This window comes from Dendrobates tinctorius, unplaced genomic scaffold (genome assembly GCF_039654945.1).
Source record: "Dendrobates tinctorius isolate UK_male_01 unplaced genomic scaffold, ASM3965494v1 ptg000211l, whole genome shotgun sequence".
Taxonomy (NCBI): domain Eukaryota; kingdom Metazoa; phylum Chordata; class Amphibia; order Anura; family Dendrobatidae; genus Dendrobates; species Dendrobates tinctorius.
This window is the reverse complement of record NW_027361878.1, coordinates 24,079,726-24,097,519: the sequence shown is the minus strand read 5'-3', so window position 1 is coordinate 24,097,519 and position 17,794 is coordinate 24,079,726. Positions and strand designations below refer to the sequence as shown.

Genomic DNA, 17,794 nt, shown 5'->3' with positions numbered 1-17,794 from the left:
CTTGGTTGGCTGTTGTGAAGGGGTTTCTCTTCACCATGGAGACTATTCTGCGATCATCCACCACTGTTGTATTCCGTGGGCGCCCAGGTCTTTTTGCATTGATGAGTTCACCAGGGCTTTTTCTTTCTTTCTCAGGATGTACCAAACTGTAGGTTTTGCCACTCCTAATGTTGTAGCAATTTCTCGGACGGGTTTTTTCTGTTTTTGCAGCTTAAGGATGGCTTGTTTCACCTGCATGGAGAGCTCCTTTGACCGCATGTTTCCTTCACAGCAAAACCTCCCAAATGCAAGCACCACACCTAATATCAACTCCAGGCCTTGCTGTATTATTCATCTGATATACGTATGATGGAAAACTTTGTAATTCCTTTTCATCTGATAAACAATTGGAGATGTTCTGAAATGAAATCCCACAACCAATCCGGGTCCATGTGGACACCTTAGAACCGTACTCTGAAGTAAAAGTGAAAAAACAAGTAAAAACCAAAATCATTAAGGGTGTGATTAAAAATTGAGACAGACGATGTTACAGAAATGGAACAAAACTTAGGGACTCGTTGAGCCCGCGTGGATGCATAGTTCCCAGGGTCCAGATCCACCTGGTCTCTAGGCATGCCAAAGGGCGACTCACCTCTCCCCCTCTAACACCCAGAACCAAACGGTCAATCCCCCGTACCCTCAAATTACTAGGGTCACACTGATGGTACAGCTTAAAATGTCTGGGCAATGTGCGTAGATGGCTTATGTCTACTTCTTCCTTGGCGGCAGAGATATCACGAACATGTTCCCTGATACGAAGTTTCAGGGCTCTTGTGGTCATACCTAAGTAAATTTTGTCACATGGACAACATGCATAATAAATTACTGCCTTTGTCGAACATGTAATAGTTTGCGTGATCTTGAATTCCCTGCGGCCATCGGAAGAAGAGAACGTCGTAGCCTTTTCAATGTTGGTTCATGCCACGCATTTGCCACATGGGGAACAGCCCCATCTAGGCTTCTGGGATTGGGAAAAGGGGGAGAGTTTTTTGGTCACATTTATTGTTGTGGCCTTGGACTAAAACGTCCCTAAGACTTTTGCCACGTCTTGCTGTAACACTAGGTGTGGGCGGTAGGTAAACTTGAAGTGCACGATCAGCCAAAAGAATGGACCAGTATTTTAAAATGGCCTTATGCACCAAATCCCATTGGGAGTGATAAGTAGTAATGATTCTCACCTTCTCAGTCTCCTGTCTCTTACTACTATCATTTTTACCCGACGCATAGATCAAGTCATGTCTATTTGATTTACGAGCTCTATTATAGGCTAGCTTAATTTGCCTATTGCTGTACGTAAACCATGTGTCATTTCATGTTGGGTTTTGTAATGATTTTACAGAAGCCGGCAATTGAATTAGCGGCTATAATGCTATGTAGAACTCTATGAAATATAAATATATATGTGTCAATGGCATATATATATATATATATATATATATATATATATATATATATATATATTCTGTGTGTATATACCATATACACTCGAATATAAGCTGAGATTTTTCAGCCTATTTTTTTAAGGCTGAAAGTGCCCCTATGGGCTTATACTCGAGTCATATACCAGGGGGTCGGCGGGAGAGGGGGAGAGTGGCTGTCAGATCTTACCCCCTCCTGGCGCGGTCTCTGCAGCCCCTGCTTCTTCAAAGGCCTCCAGCACCTGTGTTCAGTCATATTCATGACTTTAATGAGCGGTACCATGTGACCGCTGAAGGAAGGAAAGGTTGTGGCGCCGGAGACAGTGGGAGAAGCAGGGATTGCAGAGACCACACCAGGAGGGGGTGAGTATGATGCAGGATCCATGCGATATTCACCTGTCCCCGTTCCACCGCCACCCGCCACTCTGTCTTCCGCGTCCTCTGGCTGTGACGTTCAGGTCAGAGGGCGCGATGATGTGGTTAGTGTGCGCCCTCTGCCTGAACAGTCACTGACAGAGGACCCGGAAGACAGAGCGGCGCGCTGCGGTGGAACGGGGACAGGTGAATATCGAAGGTGCTGGGGCCCTGAGCCAGCGGCGACACCGGCACCTGTCTCCCATAACACGCCGGTGCCCCCCCTGCTCAGAGCACCGGCACCTGCCCCCCACCGACGAGAGGGGAGTATGGTTTTTTTTTATTTGCAGCAGCATATGGGGCCATAACCTTTATGGAGCAGCATATGGGGCATAATCTATGGAGCATCTTATGGGGCCATAACCTTTTTGGAGCATCTTATGGGGCAGCATATGGGGCATAATCTATGGAGTATCTTATGTGGCTATAAACTTTATGGGGCAGCATATGGGGCATAACCTTTATGGAGCAGCATATGGGGCATAATCTATGGAGCGTTTTATGGGGCCATAACCTTTATGGAGCATCTTATGGGGCAGCATATGGGGCATAATCTATGGAGCACCTTATGGGGCAGCATATGGGACATAATCTATGGAGCATCTTATGGGGCAGTATATGGCACATAATCTATGGAGCATCTTATGGGGCAGCATATGGGGCATAATCTATGGAGCATCTTATGGGGCCATTATTAACCTTTGTCCAGCATTATATGGGGCGTATTTTGTATGGAGCATCTTATGGGACCATCATGAATTGTATGGAGCATTATATGGGGCTCCTGATTCAATATGGATATTCAAAAAAAATTATCCTACTGATGTCTCAATTAATTTTACTTTTATTGGTATTTTTTTGTTTGAAATTTACCAGTAGCTGCTGCATTTTCCACAGTAGGCTTATACTCGAGTCAATAAGCTTTCCCAGTTTTGTGTGGCAAAATTAAGGGGGGTCGGCTTATACTTGAGTTGGCTTATACTCGAGTATATACGGTATCTATTATTTTGTTTGTGTTTTAACCTGTCATTGGGATCCATTATATGTCCCTTTTGCAAGCTGGCGAGAAAATCTCGTCACACGGATGCTTAGATGCAAGAAAATCGCATGCTGGCATTACAATCGGATGACATACGGATCACTGTTCATGAAACATTTGTGCGATTCTGGTCCGTGAAAAACGGACTGCATTTTTATATGTTGTGTGTGACTCCAGCCTAACTCTAGTCCTAATGGAAAAATGAAAATAAAGAAAATATATTTATTTCATTATTTTTCCCTAACTACGGGGGTGATAAGGGGGGGTTATTTACTATTGTTTTTATTTTGATCACTATGATAGGGTCTAACACAGTGACCAAAATGCCGGCTGACAGATCTCGGCAGGCGCCCGCCATTTTTTTCCAGGAAGAAGATGGCAGCGCCCATGGGGGTAAGCATGAGGGCCGAGGAGCACCGGGAGGGGGGGGGAAATCGGGGACCCCATTTCTCTCTCCTCTGATGCGCAATCACATCAGAGGAGAGAGAAATTAAATGGCACATCAGACTTTTTTTTTTTTTTTTTTTTTTGCAGTCTCCGTTATACGGTTAATAGCGATCGCAAAACTGGGGTTGGTAAAAACTGACCCGAATCATGTTCTCTAGGGTCTCAGCTACTCCCGGCAGCTGAGATCCTGGAGAAAATCCGACTCTGGGGGGCGCTATACACTTTTTCCACAGCACTGTGGTTAAGTACCCTTAACTACCATCGTTAAAAGGCGTATCGGCGGTCATTCTGGGGTTAAATGTGTTTTATGGTGCAATTTATGGTGTGGGTCTCCAGTGGCAGAAGGTGGGCACAAGATATTGGGTGTTTTATATGGCATATTTGTGAATAAATTGTAATCTTCATTTTGCACCATGTCTGGGCATTAATTTGTCAGAAATCGCTGTGGGGGGGGATGTAGTTTACAAAATGGGGTCACTTTCTATTCATTATTTTTTTTTAACCTTAGAGACTCTATAATTGTTTTGCAGTGCTGCGTAAGGCTGGATTCCCATGATGAGTATTTGGTGCGTTTTTCATACTGCAGATTTCCTGCACTAATTACTTAGGATAACTCGCATATTTTATTGTGTTTTTAGTGATATTTTTTATGAACACGTGTTTTTGTTGCTTTTTTTTCTGCATGCGTTTTTACGTATAAGCATTTATTTTCTGCATCTCATTCAATGGGGAAAATCTGAAAATAAACCTCATATTTGTTACCGCAAGAGAAACTGACACGCAGCAGAATTCAAAATTGCACAGTTTTGACAGTACAAAAAAAATGCACAATGGGCATGAGATTTATATAAATCCCTTACACTTTGCTGGATCTGTAATACTCTTCATTTTTTCTACCAGCCTGTAGAGAGAAAACAGGGAGGATGAGAACAAGTCATCCCTCTACCAATTCTCCTAGCCAGCGAAATGAGTTACAGCGCTCCCAGACTATTTTGGATACAGGAGCCCCAAGAATAAATTTAAAAGGATCTTATGATCTATAAACCTGCAGATATAGGATCAAACTGCAAGATAATGACGTTACAATGCTGCCCGACCACCTTACTAAAAGCGCAGCTACAGGAACCAGGGAGAAAATGATCTTTATTCCTCCTGGGAGCCGCCAGCTTTCAGTCATAGAATCGTACCGGGAGCGTCTACAGTCACCGATCAGTACACAGTGAGTAGTGGCTGTAAGCACGCCAGCGTGTGTGCCTACATGTATTTCGATACAGCTGAACGCTTTGGTCCCAAGTGCCGGGTATTGAAGAGAGTTTCTCGCATTGCACTCACAAGTGTGACACCGGCCTATGACTGAAAGCCGGCAGCTCACGGGAGAAATAAAGATCATTACCTCAAGATAGCCACGCTTTCAGTAAGGCGGCCAGACAGAATTGGAACAATATTTATCTGCAGATTAACCTTATATCTGCAGATTAATAGTTTTTGGGGACATAGCAGGATCCGTTTAAGCTTTGCAGCAATACATAAAGAGATATTTATAATCAAGACATAGTTACTAACGCCATTAGGAAGTGGATACGGCGCCCCTAACACTATATGGGAATAAATCCTCTTGTTAGGTTTCCTTTAAATGTAACAATCTTAAAGTCTCTATTTTTTGTGGTTATAATGTCATAAATTGTGCAAATATGTCCCACATAGAGAAGCAGTGGAATGGAGAGGTGGGCACTATTGGGCTACGTGCACCGGTGTGTATTGGTTATATAACAGGTTCAGTGTCTCGCGGGGCGGATTATGCTGACTGGATGGAATTCCCAGATTACAAAGTATTAAATGAAGCTTTAAAAGTAGAGCTGGTGAAAAGACACTAGTGTGGGAGACAGAAGAGGAGGAGGACCAGAGATTACCGGGAACAGAAGACCGTAAGCAGGAGACAGAGAAAGTGGAAATATAGAACACCTGGATCTGCCAGGAATAGAACCTGAAAATAAAAAATAAGGAGCGGTAACACCTGAAGAAGAGAGAAGAGACCAGGAGGAAGGAAACTGACTACGGCACACTTAAGGTAGTGACCTGTCTGCGCCTTTTTTGTCTTCGCGTTTTCCTCGTCGCGGTTTTTGCACGGTTTTGATGCGTTTTTTTCCGGTGCGTTTTCAAAACGCATAGAACAAGCCAGAAACGCAGAAAAATCCGCAAAATTTATGAGCATGCTGCGTTTTTTCACGGTAAAAAAACGCATCAATGTGCACAAAGTGCAAAATGCATAGAAATGAATGGGAAGCTTCTTTTTCGCGTTTTTCCTGGCAAATCTGCGGGAAAAACCGCGAAAAAAACGCTGTGTGTGAACACAGCCTAAGGGTTTGTGCAGACGAGGGTAAAAATCGTAAGAGTTCAATCTGTTTTGACGGATAGCACTCATCCCCATTTTATACTATGAGCCGTATGCATGTCCATTTTTTTACTCAGAGCGAGGAAACAAGCAAAGTGTGCACGAGTTTTATCTAATTATTAGACGCTCGTGTCTAGGGTTCCGCGGTAAAAAATTGGACTGCACTCGGATGAGGTAATCCCTGCATGTGTTGAAGCTGTCGAAGAGCCACGAGACATGCAGCCGTGGGGAATCGAACTATTCAAGCACGCCGAAGTCACTCATTTAGCACCCGATCATGCCGAGATAACACCTTATCCCACCTCGCTCACTCATCACTATTGACAATCATAAAGCAGAGAAGAATCTAGAGTATGTCTATATGTCTCAAAAATAAAAGGGCAGGGAAGAAGAAAGTGGAAATTAAGAGGTATCTAGGAAAGCTAAGGAGAAAGGGGGGAAAAAAGCCAGACATCAAGTCTTAAAAAGTCTCTTCTATGAATCCTAACCATATTCCCACCACCATATTTCAATCTCACGAGCTTCTCCTGCTCTGTAACATACCCCCATAGGAATTGAGAGGGTGAGATATAACTACAGGACATTTCTAAGACTTGATGTCTCATCTCTGGGAACGATTCTCATGTTTTTCCATCTGAATTTGAAGATTATCTTAAAGAAGTCAGGCTGGTGGAAGACATCGGAGTTTTCTCAATTCATCGCATTGTCAAGCATTTAGCAAAAGAAAATCCAAATACGCCTTTATTAAGTTAGATTAATAACCTGCAATTACGAAAAGTAAAACTGTCAATAAAAGTTAAATTGAGGAAGGTTCATTGTATAACACTTTCTATGACTGTGTTCCAAAAAGTGTAAAATATACTATTATATATATATATATATATATTCACTGCTCAAAAAAATAAAGGGAACACTTAAACATAGGATCCTATGTTTAAGTGTTCCCTTTATTTTTTTGATATATATACAGTATATTTGGTGCAGTATCTAAATCTAGTATTAAACTTGGTGCAGTCAGGTTCACATTTATGTTTTTTTTTTTGGGGGGGGGGGTGTATTTTTTTATAAATCAATCCTAAAAGAGTAATATTTTCATTAGTTGTAGCACAAACAAATTCATGGGAAAAAAATGGAAATGTGAACATAGTTTAACTCTGTATGTAAGGCATTGAGAAGTGCTGAGATCTGTTTTGCTTTAGATTCTTTTAGTTTCGACTTTGCAGTTTGGCAAAGTGAAAATTGAATTCATATTCAATCTGGTCTTTCTTTCCACCAAATGCAGACACCGTGGGATGAAAAAAAATAGGAGATTGTCTCTTTTCGGGGGACAATCAAATCACTTACAAAATTTTATTTTTTGTGGCTTTACCAGGTATCAAGAATGTTCCTGGCATCACTTTTTGGCTGGAATGACCCAGATGGGTCTACGGTGAAGTTGGCTCCCAGGAGCAGCTCAGAGCTGGTTACAGAGACTCTAATGTTAGAGCTGGGATCCCACGTAAAACGAGCTGAAAAGCAGCAGCGAGAGCGCCTCATCGAATACCGACGAGTGAAGAATGGAGTAGACTATACGTGGCTAGCATCTGTCCCACGTCAAGGCTTCGAAGTCAGCCCTGGAGACCAGCTGGAGCTCAGAGACATCTGTTCCAAAATAAGTCCTTCTCAATGTGGTCCTGTCATACTCAGGTAATGTGTGCATTGGGTTACTGGAAAGAATAAGGTGCCTGCAAGGAGTTTGTATGTTGTCACCGTGTTTGTGTGGGTTTCCTCTGGGTCCTCTGGTTTCCTCTCGCACTCAAAAGTCTTCTGACCTTTGATCGGACAGAATAAATCTGGTCATTGATCCACTTGGATTTTTAGATGGACGTTACAAAGAGTATTCCTTTAATATTGCGGCAGTAGGCTTCATCCTTTTACCCTACAGGGGGGGGGAATAAACATCAGCAAATATCTCTGGGGTCCATCAAGGACATATGGTACTGGTATTTATATTGTAGGGTAAAGAAACTCCAGTTTTAAAGGCTTGCATCCAACTTTGACAAAGTAGAAGTTGGGGAGGAATGGCCGGACACCCTCTTATTAAATCATTTTGAGTTTGGCAAGAAGGGTCAATTGTATCCAGAAAGAAAGGATCTTTAATGATTTACTAAAGGTGGATCTGTAAAGTTTATGGATAAGGTAGCTCACCAATGCCAAAACTTTTAGAGAACACAAAAAACTATTTACGGACACAAAATGTACAAAACTGTAATATGAACGAACTGAAAGGTTGTTTTTAAATAGTGACTGATATAAAAATAAAAAAGATAAAATGCTTGAAATTTATACTTTTTGAAACTTTAATTTGGCTTCAACAGCATTGTCTGATACTTTCTATTTTCGCATGATCGGTGTTGTGTAAGTGATGGAAATGATTGAATGTAACAGTGAATGCATTGTATCATCCTGTCCAGGTTTCGTAGGCTGATGATGGAGTTTGAGCCCGAGGGTACGGAGATCCCAAGGCTCTTTCGGTCAGTTCTTCAGGATTTTTTGAGTCAAGAAGAGGAACAACAAAAAACGCAGGAAGGTCGATGGGAGAAGCGCCGAAGAGCCAAAAGCCTGGCCACATTCAGCTTCAAGCCTCCTCGTCTGCGCGTCAATCCTTTCCAACTGGAAGACACACATAACTCGGATACGGAGAGTGAGCTGGTAACTGCTGGGAGAGCAAGAAGCAGAAGTATGCCGGAGTTCAGCATCACCAGGGAAGTGCATTGTGACTGATCTCTATACACACACCAGAGTCTGCTGCAAATGGCATAGTGCCCAATGTACAGAGTAAGGGCGTAATCCCAAGTGGGTCATGGTAGATCCATAGAGTTTGGGGAAATGTTTTTTACTTTTCTTGGATCAGCTCCAATTTTTGGACAAAGATGAAATATAGATTAAATCAGGTCATCAAAATGCACCTTAGACATCCCCTCATCAATATCCTTAAAAACACCCCCCTACAAACGACCTTTTAGTATGCAAGGTGACGACACCTTCCAGCACCGCACTAACATTTATGAACTTCACCTAAACTTACCTGCTAAATTCAATGAATTTACATAAATAGCAAAAATCTCTTTAGGGTTGTGAGGTTTTTTTTTTTTTATTTGTGAATTTTTTTTTTTTACTGTAGTTGAAAAATAAATTATTAGCCGAGCCTGCAACTGTTCTCAATAGGAAAAAGCAAGCAAGTAAAAAAAATGAAGGCATTTTGAAATCCAACATGCCCAACGCTTCCTTCCACCCAACTTCTACAGGCGGAGGAGACTTAGGAAATTCCCATTAATGCTAAATAAAAAAATAAATAGCTTGTGCAGCTGATATCAGGTCCCATACATGCTGAATATGAGCAGAGTCTCTATGAAGGCATATGGAGTGCTTGCAGAAGTCTACGGGTGACATATTACAACTTTTGACAATGTGAAGCTTGTACAGAGCTTTAGGGCTCATGCAGGCAAGCGGATAAGTCGAACTTGAACTATCAGATTTTGAATCACTGACCCACGTTAGTCAATCGGGCTGTTCGGATGAATGAGTTGCTTTTTTTCCCCCCGGACCGTGTGTCTGTGAGAAGCAAATTGCAGCATGCACTACTATCATCCGGATGAGACTCACAAGTCTATCTGTGCGACAAAAAACAAAAAAATTGAACCCCACAAAGACCATCAGAGCAGCATCCGAATTTTACAGATAGATTTATAATAGAAATTTAGGAAACTGTATGTGATCATGTACATACGTTAATGTAGTTGTATCAAAACGGATCGCACACGGATATAAAAAAAAACAAAAAACAACAACAATGGACACGGATGGCACATGGATAAAAATTAAAAAAAAAAAAAAATCGTCCCAGTTTTCTGGATGTCACATGGACGGGTTTTCATAAGCTCATCTGCAGACGTCCTTAGAGTATGTCAGCATAAAAAGACCGTTCAAAGCAAGCACTCAGTGCATCCGTCATTACCGAGCAGTTCAGTGCTGTTTCCTACCTACCATATTTGTTTTCCATCCATTTCTGCCAGCAGCTCGCTCCTGTAAAGCCAATAAAAGATAAGAACATACCAAGGGTATGTGCACACGTTGTGGATTCTCATGTGGTGTACAGTACCATTTTATCCAATGCAAATTAAAAAACGCAGTGCACATGCTGCGGAAAACTCTACGCGGAAACGCAGCGATTTATTTTCCGCAGCAGGTCAATTGTGCGGATTCCGCAGCGTTTTTACATCTATTTCTTTCTAGGAATCCACAGGTGTAAAAACGCATGCCAAATCTGCACACAAAAAAATGCAGAAAATCTGCAGGTCATTTTACCTGCGGAAAAATCCGCACAGGAATCCGCAACGTGTGCACATACCCTTAGGCCCCATTCACACATCAGTATTTGTATGCCAAGACTAGGGTTGTCTCCAAAACACGGAACAGGTGTCAATCTTTCAATTATACTTTTTCGGCAAGCTCCACTGCTGGCTTTGGATACACTGAAGTGTGAATGAGGTCCTAGTCTACTGTTCTGTGTAAATACCTCCTGAATGTACATATTATAGATATCTGTATATAGATTATGTTAATCTGTTTTGCACAATATGATTCATATATTCAGCAAAACAGTGTTTATATATTTTTTGGGGGATTTATGTCAAAAGTGGCTATGGAGGCCAGCAAGAATGGAAATGCCATCACTACCATCTTGGTCCCTTTTAGGGTACATAGCCATGATCACCGGGGTCCCACGGCTTCTGAATGCCTTTGTGAACTTTCCAAGGGATTCAATACATACTCACTTTTCTAGAATTATTGGTGATGGCAAGAATAACTTTTTTTTTTTTTTTTTAAATAAAATGTGATATTTTCAGATATTGCTCCTATGCAGTCTATTTGTACATGTATGATGGGGCTGTAGATCTATTAAACTTGTATGTGGAATCAGATTTCAAAGGTAATAACCTAAATGCAGCCACAAAATGAAAACAGACTTTGGAAGCTTGGAAAACTAATCTCTTCTTGTAAAGAATATGGTCTGTTACACTATGTGCAAAATGGAGATGTGTTCCAACACTAGAACAGGTACCAAAATACAGCAGTTACTGAACGCGTTATGTTTAGAAAAAAAAACTACAGTAAATTACTTTTTTTTTTTGCACCATAGAGGACAGGCCACTTCTCCATTTTAGAGAGGCTTTCTAGGATGACATTTACGGCTTATTTGTAGCATAAACATTGAATTCATGATTAATAGGGGCTCTACCTTATCGACCCCCTCCGAATGAAGCAGAATTGCTTGCCAAGATGCACATAGCCCCGGTGAGGTCTATACGAGTGAGGCTGTGCCTGGTAAAAGGAGCTCACTGCACGTTCAGGGATTTTTTTTCATCATCAAACCTGAGTGAAAATGCAAAGTGCTTGTAAAGGGAAGAAACTTTGCCATTTTCCTCTTATTAAAAATCATCTTTGTTCTCAAGAACTGAGTTTTTTTTTTTTTTCATTCTGTACTTCTCAGTTCCTAGGTTACCAGCCACCACTGCAGTCTATCAGAGGCGGTTGGTTTCTTAGGCAAGGAGTGCAGCGCTTACAAGCACCTTGCTATATAGACTGTAAGTAGTGATGAGCGAGCAAGCTAGGATGAGGTGTTATCTGAGCATGCTCTAGTGCTAACAAAGTATCTTTGGCGTGCTCAAGTAATATGTTCGAGTCGCTGCGGCAGCATGTCTCGTGGCTGTTCGACAGTCGCAACACATGCAGGGACTACCTAACAAACAGGCAATCCTTGCATGTGTTGCAGGTGTCAAACAGCCGGAGACATGCAGCCACAGCAGATCAAACATATTATTTGAGCACGCCGAAGATACTTTGTTAGCAGCCGAGCATGCTCAGATAACACATAACAACTATAAGCACCGCTATTAAAGCTGGACACATTACTGGGTCTGGACAGTTTTAGTGGCAGTGTTCGTCTGATGCTGCAGAGGCAAAGCTGCCTTTACTTGCAACATGGGAGAGCGCACAGCTTGGGAGAGCGCACAGTTTGAACCAGTGGCTCAGTCATGTTGATGGTCAAAATTGTCAATCAACAGAAGTACACAGCCCCCCGGCAAGCAGGAAGCCAGGAGACAGGGGACCAGTGTACCCATTGACTTGCAGATGTAAGAAGGTCCCTGGCCCTCCAGACATTGAACATTGATGACCTGTCCTGTATGCACACCCAATGAGAATTAAATAAAAAAACTAAATATATAAAATAAAGGTCAAACACAAGTTTCTGAACTGAAATGTTTTGTATTTTTCGTGCATTCCAAGTTATATACAATCTGTACATCGTGTGACGGACATAACATTGACCCCAACAGGGGAGAGGGGTTAAACTCATCCGTGTTTTATGGAATGTTAAAAAATAACCTCTTCTCCAGGTCATTCAATCCATGTCTTTTGGATCGTCCCCTGCAAGAGGGTAAATCTAATCTATGCCCGGTGTAGTATGTTGGTTTTTATCTTTTTTTTATATTAAAGGACAATGAATAATTTAAAAACAAACAAGTCAATATGGAGAGTAAAATAACAATGAAGTCTATGTTCAGAGATGTGGCCGATCCTGGTCAATGCCTCAGATTGATTTTGGGAGGGGGAGTTCCAGTAAGACACTTCAGATTAATCAGCCACTCAAGTTTTTCGTCACATTCACTCACACACAATTTTACAAATATTGGCAAATGTCCCAGCATGTAGATGTACACGTCACCCACATCTTCACATCCTACAGGCGCTCTCTTGCACGCATACACTCACTGTACGCTACAACATACCTATGACTCTGTGTGCATATTTATATGTATATAACGCTTGCAATAAATCTATACGTGCACACACGGCCATCGACCCTTCATCCTTCTTTATGACACTATCAAATATGTGCACGATCTCTTCTGGACATGTGCACCCTACGGCTGCAATAAGACCATAAGATGCCCGAGCCCAAGAAGTCACAACATACTCACGACATCCCTCTCACACGTACCCAGTCCTCTTACACGCACAAGCAGTGACAATTTCGGATTATCCTTCCTTTTTTTTTTTTTTTTGCAAGACTGGGCGTTCTGGAGGTAGCATGAAGTGCGCTGATAGTTTTACTTTTTATTTTTTGGGGGTGGTGGTGTCGGGGAAGGGAATTAGTCTCAGGCCAAGAAAACAACAAAGATGATAAAGAAAACAATAAGTATAAGAAAGATCTTTATCATGAGCCAGCGGTTCGATGTGACCGATTGGAAATATTTTAGGATTTCTGAATGTGCCGCTTCCACATTCAAGTGTGTTTCTTCCACATTTCCATCAATTCTGGGGAAATAGGGAAAAAAAATATATATATAAGGAATCAGGACGGCGTTACTGAGATCAAGATTTCGTTATAGGTTTGGTTATCAAGAGCTTTACCTTTGTATAGTTTCCTCCTGCTCCTTTACCATGTGAGCCAACTGTTGGAAGATGGAGCCCAGTTCAACTATGGTGGATTCTATGTTCTGCATCGTGTCTGCTCGGCTCTGAATATATGAATCCTGGGAAAGATAATTTCTCTCATAGTGAATTATGGATGAGCATTTTTTACTTTAAAGCCCCCTTTTGGTTAATTATTATTTTATTTATTGTATGTTAACCCCTTTCACTCACTGCCAAGCACATATGTAATGAGTCGCAACTTTAAATCTAGACTTTAATGAAATTCCATAGAATAGCCCAGAATCTTTATAAATAATACCTGGATCAATGCACTAGAGCGCAGACGCTTTTATTTTCTACTCCTGTCATTGTAGGTTTAAGATGTTAGTAACAGCAGGAAAAATGAGATGGCTACAACAATCCCTGCACATGTACAAAGGGTGAAAAATCGGACCGCGGGCCTGCTGACCAGAGCATGACAGATTCATATACTTGTATGAAGCCGTCCTGCTCAGGTTAGGAGATCCGCGGCCATTTTGCGCATTGCAGTCTGTTCACGGATGTGTGAATGTGCCCTTATAGTTAAGTTTTTATTTTCTTTAAATGTTACACGTTGAAGCAGAATTGCATGAAGGAAGTCATAAATATGAAGTACTGGGTAGCAGTATGTTCGTTTCCTAAGGAGGCTGGGAATCGATTCACAGGACCCGGTTTAGCAATCTAGATGAATGCCCTGAGACCCGACGACATCTCCGACTCCTCTTTTGATTAGCCAGCCATGAAGCATATCCTACATAGTGCAAGGCCTGCTAATCAAAAGAAGAGCTGCAAGTCAGGTAAGAGGCACCTGTCCACTATCAACATCTTAGCGGCTTGGCTCCTGGACCGGGTACTGAGAATCAATTTACAGCAACCCGATCAGAAAAAAAAAAAAAATTGCAAAAATTCTAAAATCCACCTAGCTATAGAAGTATTATTATCCATAGGGTTAGCTATGTGATATCGCCCTTACCTGCTCATCTATGAGCTGCAATTGTTGACTAACTTTAGAATCCATCTCTATTGTCACATCACCATGTCTGCGGGAATCGTCTTGAAACAGAACCGATGGCCCTAAAAGTAAAGATGAGATCATATGGAGGAAAAAAACCCAAACATTTCATTACATAGACCTCAAGGCGAAATTCATATCATTACTCGCATGTCTCATGCCTCCAAAGAAAAGTAAAAAAAAAAAAAAAGACAGTGGATCGCAGAAACAGTAGGTTCGGGCTATAAAAGATTCTGCCAGACTTACCCATGCTATTGTGGTGAAGAGGAAGAGTTGAGACCTGGCCCTGAGAGAACTGCTCTCTGCGACTTCGTTGCTGTTTTAGATTCTGATGTACAAAAAAAAAAATTGTTTTTAAAACTAATGAAACTTAAGAAATTAAAAAAATATATATATTTTTTTCTATTGCAAAGAATGAAAAAAAACAAACAAAACAAAACAGCCCTAAAAAAACTCTCACCTCTGTTCTTACTTCCAATACAGACTTGAAATCATTGGACATTGATGCAAGTTTTGACTAGAAAGAAAAAGAAAAAAAAAAAAAAAAGAAAATGTAAGGTATGGTGTTAAATATGAACTTATATAAAAGGATATAGACAACGTTTCACAAGAAAAAAAGATTTTTGCATAAGTTACTTGTTAATTTCAGTCAGCTAATGTAAGATGCCCAAGCGATGTAGCCATGAGTGAGCTTCTGTCCCCACTCGCTATCCTACAGACAATTGTGGGTCCTGGCTGGGTGTTCGTGGTGTGAGGGGCTGGAGCCCATGCCGGTAGCTGATGGTATTGGCTGGCCAGAACAATGAGTTCCACAGATTAGCAAACGAGACATCTGTCCAAACATGGGAACTTTACTGAACTTGACAGGGGTTATGCACAAGGGATAGCGAGTCCACAGTCTTAAGCAGTTTTCCTTCACAGAAAGAAGCCTTCTCACTGACATCTTCCTTCCACTGTAGTCTACTCCACGGCCGGTATAGCACACTGCTTTGCCCTACTTCGTCACCGCCTAGCTTGTCACCACGGTTCAGCGAGCTCCTCTACACCGGCACGGCGGCTCTGCGTCCTATCGCTACGGACTCCCTGGATCTACCGCTCAGGACCCTCACTAGTCCCAACGTCTCAGTCCTCTTTAAGTCCGTACCTTCCTTTGCAGTCATCAAAAGCCCAGGGTTTCTCGTGACATGTCGTCCTATTCAAGGACCCCTTTAAGGTAGAAGGTCACTGTGCCTCTTCTGTCAGTTCCTAGTTCCTACATCATTGTTCCGTCATCTCCTTTGCTGTAGTTCCCCCACACGGCAGCTCTGCACACTTGTCACTTAAGACTAACTCTGCTCTGACTAACTTCAGGAAGCAGGTCCCTTGTCCTAGCACTAAGTCCTTCACCTACATTCTATGGAAACTCTACCTTATGTCCTAACCCATGTCTTTCATGCATCACATCACTATGCATTATAATACCATAATACCTTACATTAGCACATTACATAGGCAAACATCTTAAGGGCCTATCACACTAAGCGATATCGATAGCAATATCGCTATAACGTCACTGGTTTTGGTGACGTTATAGCGATATTGCTAGCGATCTCGCTATGTCTGATACTTAACTCCGACCGCTCCCCCGCTGATTGCGCGAGAACGTCCTGGACCGTTTCTCGTCGTCAGCTTCCTGCGGCGCTTCCTGTGGAGAGACGAGCGTGGACGCGGGCGGGAGGACGTCAGATCGCCTAGTGTGACAGGTAAGTAGCGACCCCTGTCCCCAGCGATGTCGCTAGTGAGATCTGCCTGTGTGGCAGCTCACTAGCGACCACTTAGCGATGTACCAGCGATCCTGACCGCGTCATATCGCTGGTACATCGCTAAGTGTGACAGTACCTTTACACTTCACATGACAGAAGGTGTACGTAAGACAGGACATTATTCAGGTCACACATCACATTATACACAGTGGTGATGTGTTCAAGAGGGAGCAGGGCAATATGTCCATCTCTTTACACTTACACCAAGTTTCAGTTTTCAGCAATCTTCATTCTCAGACCATTTGATATGCAGTCTATGACATCATTTCAGACTTTTCTTGTGTCATTGTGTCCCTGGTAATAAATGCTAAATACGGAGCCTGTGTGTTCAGAAGCTGCCGCCTTTCCTAGCTCTCCTGGATGAGTACAGCTTCATTCCTTGGCTGCACTGCCACCTTTGCTAGCTCTCCTGGATGAGTACAGCATCATTCCTTGACTGCACTGCCACCTTTGCTAGCTCTCCTGGATGAGTACAGCATCATTCCTTGACTGCACTGCCACCTTTGCTAGTTCTCCTGGATGAGCACAGCTTCATTCCTTGACTGCATTTGCTTCTACAGCCATGAGGGAGAACTTTTTCCTTGTGTACACAGAGAGTGATGCGGAGAAGTGTGCCATTACCCCTCCTGCAGGCTCATTCCATGGGTGTGGGCTCCGTTTCACTATACTAATAGACCTGCCGAAATCTGTCTGCACTTCCCCACATCTACTCTTTGATACAGTACATGTGATCTGCCTTCACTGAAAATATGAAGGTTTTTTCTCTCTGATCAGCTCCCAATCTTTGCTGGTATCTCTTAAAGGGAATCTGTCACCAGGTCTTTGCTACCATCTGAGAGCAGCATAATGTAGAGACAGAACCCTGATTCCAGCAATGTATCACGTATTGGGCTGCTTGCTACAGTTTTGATGAAAATCAGTTATCTGCTGCAGATCTAGCAGTGCTCTGAATGCTGAGCTCCGTATAACCCCGCCCTCACCAATGATTGGCAGCTTTCTGTGTACACTGTGCAAAGTCAGAAAGAAGTCAAATCAGTGTTGGCGATGGGGGCTATACAGAGATCATGAATATGGAGGACTACATGGCAGCAAGTTTACTAGTCCTCTAGTGATAATCTCCTGCTGATAAAATATGTTTATCAAAACTACAGAAAGCAAACCAGTAAGTGACAAATCGCTGGAATAAGGGTCTCTGTCTCTACATTATGTTGTTCTCAGATCAGGTGGCAAACACCTGGTGACAGATTCCCTTTAAACACAGAGGGAAAGATTAGGTGTTTGTGCTCATACATATAAAATGTAATGTTTTTTAAAAAAAATTAAAACAATACTATCCACTGGGAGATGCACATAAGTACTGTGGCATTTGGTCACAGCTAGTAAATGACCACCTCACCTGAAGGGAGACCACCACAGTATTCGAATGAGTCTGGAGATGTCGTCCGCTCTGGCTACCCCTGGCTCTCACAAAGGACTGTAAATGGGCAATTTGTTGATTTAAACTATTAATGTCCTGTGGATACATAGAAATAATCCATGTATTAACCATAAAGCAAAGAAACAAAAGCACGTGTTATGTAGAATAACGAAAGATATATTGCATGTTCAGACACTTACTTGCTTAATGATATATGTTAGTTCCTCAATTTCTACAGCTTTGTCATCAAAAAGAGACTTCCTTTTAGCCACTATGGAGAAGATAAAACGTTTAAAGTTTTCTGCAACCAAAAA

At 42.1% G+C, this 17,794-nt stretch overlaps 2 protein-coding genes across 2 annotated transcripts in view; one reads left to right on the top strand and one right to left on the bottom strand.

Moving 5' to 3' along the window:
• The window catches only part of LOC141058178 (protein RD3-like), a 47,675-nt gene extending 36,835 nt beyond the window's left edge, over window positions 1-10,840 (top strand). Inside the window, exons 2-3 of the mRNA XM_073554316.1 lie at window positions 7,122-7,435; window positions 8,203-10,840. Of these exons, the coding sequence (XP_073410417.1) occupies window positions 7,122-7,435; window positions 8,203-8,512 (624 nt within the window). The 3' untranslated portion in view covers window positions 8,513-10,840. The remainder of the gene's footprint in view (window positions 1-7,121; window positions 7,436-8,202) is intronic.
• A 1,198-nt stretch (window positions 10,841-12,038) lies between these two features.
• The window catches only part of STX5 (syntaxin 5), a 39,052-nt gene continuing 33,296 nt past the window's right edge, over window positions 12,039-17,794 (bottom strand). The window contains exons 5-11 of the mRNA XM_073554646.1: window positions 17,681-17,751; window positions 17,460-17,576; window positions 14,722-14,778; window positions 14,508-14,589; window positions 14,223-14,323; window positions 13,208-13,329; window positions 12,039-13,111 (exon numbers count right to left, since the gene is read on the bottom strand). Of these exons, the coding sequence (XP_073410747.1) occupies window positions 12,952-13,111; window positions 13,208-13,329; window positions 14,223-14,323; window positions 14,508-14,589; window positions 14,722-14,778; window positions 17,460-17,576; window positions 17,681-17,751 (710 nt within the window). The 3' untranslated portion in view covers window positions 12,039-12,951. The remainder of the gene's footprint in view (window positions 13,112-13,207; window positions 13,330-14,222; window positions 14,324-14,507; window positions 14,590-14,721; window positions 14,779-17,459; window positions 17,577-17,680; window positions 17,752-17,794) is intronic.